We start from the raw sequence: 5,758 nt of genomic DNA on the forward strand, positions 1-5,758 counted from the left end.
AAGTTGAAAGAAGTCTGATTATAAAGGTTAATTGAAAGGTAGATGCCAGAAAGTATTCTAATCGTCAGATCTACGTATGAGCACAACATACGTTAAAATAAAACATTAAAAAATAACAATCAAGGAAGTAATGGAAATTCGTAAAAACATATTATTGTTCTTAGAAATGTTACACACTCCAATCTGTTACGATATTTAGTCACGCACATTTATTACAATGCTAGGTATATATATATATAGTATTCTAGTTTCAATTATATGCAAGGTACGTCCAACATGTATCATTCTATTGTACATACACCGTTCATACTGTTGTCTATTTTTGTATTGGAAGTGGTGATGACAATAAGAAATGCCGATAGAAATCTTCTAACAACTACATCTGATTCTGGTAATTATAATATAGTGAAACTTAAGTGTTTGGGTCTATATGCATTGTAAATTGATTGCTTTGGTTTTTTTCTTTTTTTTCTTCATTTTACTATGTTTTTATATGTTTACCTATTAACACTGAATTGAATATTATGTTTAAGGTGTTTGCTTTTATGGAAAAACGGCTGAACGAGTACTCAACATCTTGGCAACTGGTAGATACAGATCTTTATTACCTTCAGGTAACACACTTATGCATTAAACAAATCAATATAATATTTAGATTTAGGTATATATATATACATCTTCATGCCTTATATATCATGTACTGTAGTACGCCGCTAGATTAAAACTGACGAGGAAAGGTAACACACGGCCAGGAAAAACTCTTTTTTTGAGAGCCCAGGTGGTCGTGTGGTCTAGCGGGACGGCTGCAGTGCAGGCGATTTGGTGTCACGATATCACAGAAGCATGGGTTCGAATCCCGGCGAGGGAAGAACCAAAAGTTGCGAAAATTTACAGATCTAACATTGTTGGGTTGATGTTTAGACGAGTTATCTATATATATATATACAGTCATTGCCAATGCTTTTGCTCTAACAGGTAATAGAAACTAGTATTCTTCCGCTCTTTTTTTTGTACACGTAAGTAAAAAAATATGTATATAATTTTTCTGACGTCAGACACTCAAATCAATCCATGTGTTCGTAGATAGTAGATGTTGTTGTGTCCTGTTAAATTGTTATACGATGATGACTGATGTTCCCATATTTTGACTATTTTATTGATTGTGACTGTTTATTTAACGCATCATGTAAATGTAACGGAATTTGATGAGACTGTTATTAAAGTGAGAGGGTTAGCGCTATAGAACCAGGTTTAATCCACCATTTTCTACATTTGAAAATGCCTGTACCAAGTCAGGAATATGACAGTTCTTGTCCATTCGTTTTTGATGCGTTTTGTTTTTTGATTTTGCCATGTGATTATGGACTTTCCTATTGATTTTCCTCTGAGTTCAGTATTTTTGTGATTTTACTTTTTGATGAATACATTTTACGTGGTTTTACTTTTTAATGTCACAATTAGCCACTAAGTAACATGAGCACTTACTGAAAGTATGCTACTCATTATTGAAACTAAGTAGGGAAAATTATTAAAGAGTGTTATGTTGTCTTCTCGATATTAATTATTACTAAACACCTTTTCTTACCCTTCCATCTACCAATGAAAAAGAAGTACAATATAAGCATTTGCAGTAAATGAACTAAAAAGTTATTTCAATTTCAAGATTTCAATGAGGTATATGTACCTTTCTGTGCATAATTGTAAGGCAAAGTTGATCAGAAGAAATTGACAAAACAAAACAACATTGTGTTGCTTTATTGTTTTGGCTAATACATATTGGCAGATTGTTTCTTAATTGTATTCTAATAGGGATTTATTTCAAAAATAATTATGTCATAATCTATTTCTAAAAAATGCTACTAGTGTTGCGATTGGGAAAAAACAATTGTATTATGTAATCTTTATATTCTTTAAACCTAAGTTCATTATTATACTCCAATAGTTTCTACGCTATTTCAGAAAATAAAATTCAGGACTGCTCGGATTTACACCGAAAACATGATGGAAGTGGGGTGTACAAAATATACCCAGCAGGTGGCGCTGGATTTAAGGCATACTGTGATATGAAGACGGATGGGGGAGGATGGACGGTAAATATATTGTGAAATAATTTGAGGAAGTAGTAAAGAAATCATGCGACTAGCGCAGTATATTGTTTCTTTATGTAAATAGTATTCTCAGCTGAATAATTTATTAATTGGCAGACATCCTTGTTCCATTTTTTTGAAACTTTAGACTGATAAATAATATGCGCATATCTCATATACAATATTCATGTTTTTGGTTCATTCAGTAACATTATAAATGAAATTATTAACTAACTACACTGTTATTGGACTTAAATATGATGAAAACTGCCTATGCAATATAATGTGTAAACTGGGCCAATATAGAATAACTCAGCCAATATAGATTTCTTTCTGTATGGACCGAGTTATTCTATATTGTCCGAGTTGATACAAGTGCAGGATTTCGGAACGTCTCTACATTTGACATCGAAAGACACGATAAACACAAACTGAAAGTAAACAGTTGTTTTGAAGACGCAGTTGTCATTTAGTTATCTTAAACATGCTGAAAATGTCAGTATAGCATACATTTCAGGCGAAAGACGGTCACATTCATTTAAAAGGTACTTAGCAGCCGATAGAACTATTTCAGGTTTTGGGAACGAGTAGATTATCACAAAGTTCATTTCTTGACGACCTCATAATTTCACATCGATTTTAAATTAGTTTCTGCATAACACTTGCAATGGCAGTACCTTTCCAATTACTATTTATGTGTGCCGTCTAAATTTAAGTTGTAACACTTTATAGTGACTGAAAAGGGTAGAAAAATTCATCAGATGAGAAAATGCTGAAGACACCTGGAAACAGCACGAGATCATTATGTATTGCATCTAATAAAAAGAAACAAACTGAGATTTGGATAGTTCCACTTCAAGGTAAAAATATTTATCTCTTTTGAAATGAAATTAAAAAAATATTGTAACACTGTAGTTAATTAATAAAGATATGATATACTGCAAATTAATTTACGATTCGTATATTGTACATATATATATATTTTAACTCTAGGTTTTTCAGCACAGACAAGACGGTAGAGTAGATTTCTACAAAGGATGGGAAGACTATGTGAACGGATTTGGTAATCTGAAAACGGAATTTTGGTTAGGTGAGTATTTTCATTAAAAAAAAATAGAATATTGTGAAACACGTTCTCCGACTTGCATCGAGATCGATGTCGAAAGATACATTATCAATGTTGTTTTTATATTGATTTTGTTAAACAAATGCATGAACTAGTATATGAGATCTTTCAAAATTATGGAAGCGTAGACAAAATGCAAGATGTTTATATTGTAAAATTAACAAATCTAACTTCTCTAACAATATTTTTTATAAAACAAGGTTCATCACACATGCCACAAAATATATCTTTTAAATAAAATTTACAAATAACATATTCGAGGTTCCCGAAGTTAAAAAAAACCCTGAAACAATCGACTCATTATATCAATGCATCAATTCCTAGTTTAGCTGTTCTGTTTGATTTAACCGTATTTTGATTTTGTCTGCTTTAAGATGTTGTTTGATGTCATATATGTTTGGCAGTTCTCATATGATTTTGATAAATTTAAATAATGCTTCGAATTTAAGCGGCGGTATACACAAATAAGGTATTCATTTCAATATTTCACTTATTTCTTTATATAAAAAAGGTAATGACAAACTGTACAAACTAACATCTAATGGATATTATGAGCTGAGAGTCGATCTGGAGGATTTTAATGGCGATAAAGCATTCGCTAAATATTCTACCTTCTACATTGGTGACAAGTCAACTAACTACAGACTTACAGTGAAGGGTTACAATGGAACGGCAGGTTATTATGACATTTTCTAAATGAGTTTTTGCTACATTCAGTTTTCTCAATCACAGATAGATTGTTTGTGTATATCAAACTTGTTGATAGTATCTTGTTTAGATTTATATGGATCTGAAATAGAAAATTAGTCTTTTTCGCAATGTAAACAAGTGATGGATTTTTCATTACACTTATGACTTTACTCTAGCCGCTGATTATTGACAGGGGCTATCTTTAGATATTTTTTATTCGTATGTGTATTATCAAACATGTCTCATCTTAGCTTTTGTTCACAATTTTCATCAGATAAGGACACCAATATAACGCTTACATTACAACATGTGTTTTGTGTGTTGTAAATTTTAAGATCACTCAATCATTTCTTATCACAAACGTAGTGTAGTTATGTATTTCGTTCAATTTCTTTAGTAATGTTATAATGTACAAATATTATTTCTATTATACACAAAATACCATATATCTTTTGGATATTTCCGTTATAGTACATAAATACTTTGTTTTAGTCAAGTCATTTCACGTTCCTATTAAAAGCCCTTTTGATTTTCTCCATAATACATTTTATTTATTCCGTGGTGATGAAACAACTGGGATTTTTTGTTTATGCTTACCAACATGCATCAATAATAGAATATAGATCAATGATTACTATTTCACCATTGACCCGTGTACTCAATTACTTATCGACAATTATCGGCAGTTTCTGAAGACTAAGCCAATGACTATCTTTAGATATTTTAAAGTCGTATTTAGATTTATCAAAAACTAACTAACTAAGGATATTGTTCACACATTGAGTGCATTTTAAATTCGTGACATTCTTTTCTTAAATTGTTGACTCTGTGTTTGTTATCTTAGAAAACAAAAAATAATGAAAGAAATGTCTCAGCATTGGTAATGTTGCTACTTTCACTAATCAATTGATGATTGGTTGTATTATTGATTGGAAATAGTTTTATTACACAACCTTAGAAGAAATAATAACAATGGTAGAATAAAGAAATTTGAAACCTGGTTGTTTTCATTGTCGATCATGGTTGATTCTATACACTTTTTTATTTTTAAATAATTCTAGGTGATTCTCTAAAACACCATAATAATCGGCCTTTCTCGACAAAAGATAAGGATAGTACTGCTGACTGTGTTGACAAGTACAAAGGGGCTTGGTGGTATGGAACCTGTCATCACGCTAATCTGAATGGACTGTATCTAGGAAATAAAAAGGATGACAAAGGAATGAGTTGGAATCATTGGAAAGGCTCTCAATCAATGAAGACCACAACAATGATGATTCGTAGAGTATGAAAGTAACACAGTTGGTTAAACTTTTGAAAAATAAAAAAATATATATTGCATACTCTGTAGCAAAGTTTTATCTTGTTTATGGTTATGCTCACTAGAATAAACACACTTTAAAGATAAGGCGTAAAAAGATGTTTACTCCGATTGGTATTGCAAACATGGCAACATTCGCAGGCTTACGTGACATTTAACCGTTTTGTGTGTTATTGTGGCCATTAATAATGCTCAAATTGTCTTTTCAAGCATTATGAGCATAACTCTTACTGCATAGTCAACCATCTTGTTTTCGTAATAAAGCGCCCAACCTTCATATTATCTAACGGGGTCACTATTTCGGAAATCTAGGTCAAAGACACAGAAGAGAAAGATTTGCTGATTGACTGTCACGGTTATAGGAACGGAATTGTTTAAATATCCCACTCGAAGTAATGTCCTAAAAATTGACCACAACTATATATGAATTTCAGGGTCAACTTTTCCAATAATACGTTAATAATTTACATCCAAAGTTTCGTTGCATATTTTGTGTATGTGGCATTTCAGTGTTCCTGTTGTACCTCTTACAGT

At 31.5% G+C, this 5,758-nt stretch overlaps 1 protein-coding gene across 1 annotated transcript; it reads left to right on the forward strand.

Annotated features, from left to right (window-relative positions):
* Positions 1-267: 267 nt before the first annotated feature.
* On the forward strand, positions 268-5,237 carry LOC143074660 (ryncolin-2-like). The gene is made up of 6 exons (XM_076250008.1): positions 268-391; positions 534-614; positions 1,960-2,090; positions 3,081-3,177; positions 3,725-3,889; positions 4,965-5,237. The coding sequence occupies exons 1-6, from the start codon at positions 277-279 to the stop codon at positions 5,192-5,194; spliced, it is 819 nt and encodes a 272-aa protein (XP_076106123.1). The 5' UTR covers positions 268-276; the 3' UTR covers positions 5,195-5,237.
* The last annotated feature ends 521 nt before the right edge of the window (positions 5,238-5,758 follow it).

Source organism: Mytilus galloprovincialis, chromosome 5 (assembly GCF_965363235.1).
Source record: "Mytilus galloprovincialis chromosome 5, xbMytGall1.hap1.1, whole genome shotgun sequence".
In the NCBI taxonomy this organism is placed as follows: Eukaryota; Metazoa; Mollusca; class Bivalvia; order Mytilida; family Mytilidae; genus Mytilus; species Mytilus galloprovincialis.

Excerpts from the sequence above, each read along its gene's own strand:
- LOC143074660 (XM_076250008.1), top strand. The coding sequence starts at position 277 with ATGTATCATTCTATTGTACATACACCGTTCATACTGTTGTCTATTTTT. Across the intron at positions 392-533 it reads AACAACTACATCTGATTCTG|GTGTTTGCTTTTATGGAAAA; the intron begins GTAATTATAATA and ends ATTATGTTTAAG. Across the intron at positions 3,890-4,964 it reads GGGTTACAATGGAACGGCAG|GTGATTCTCTAAAACACCAT; the intron begins GTTATTATGACA and ends AAATAATTCTAG.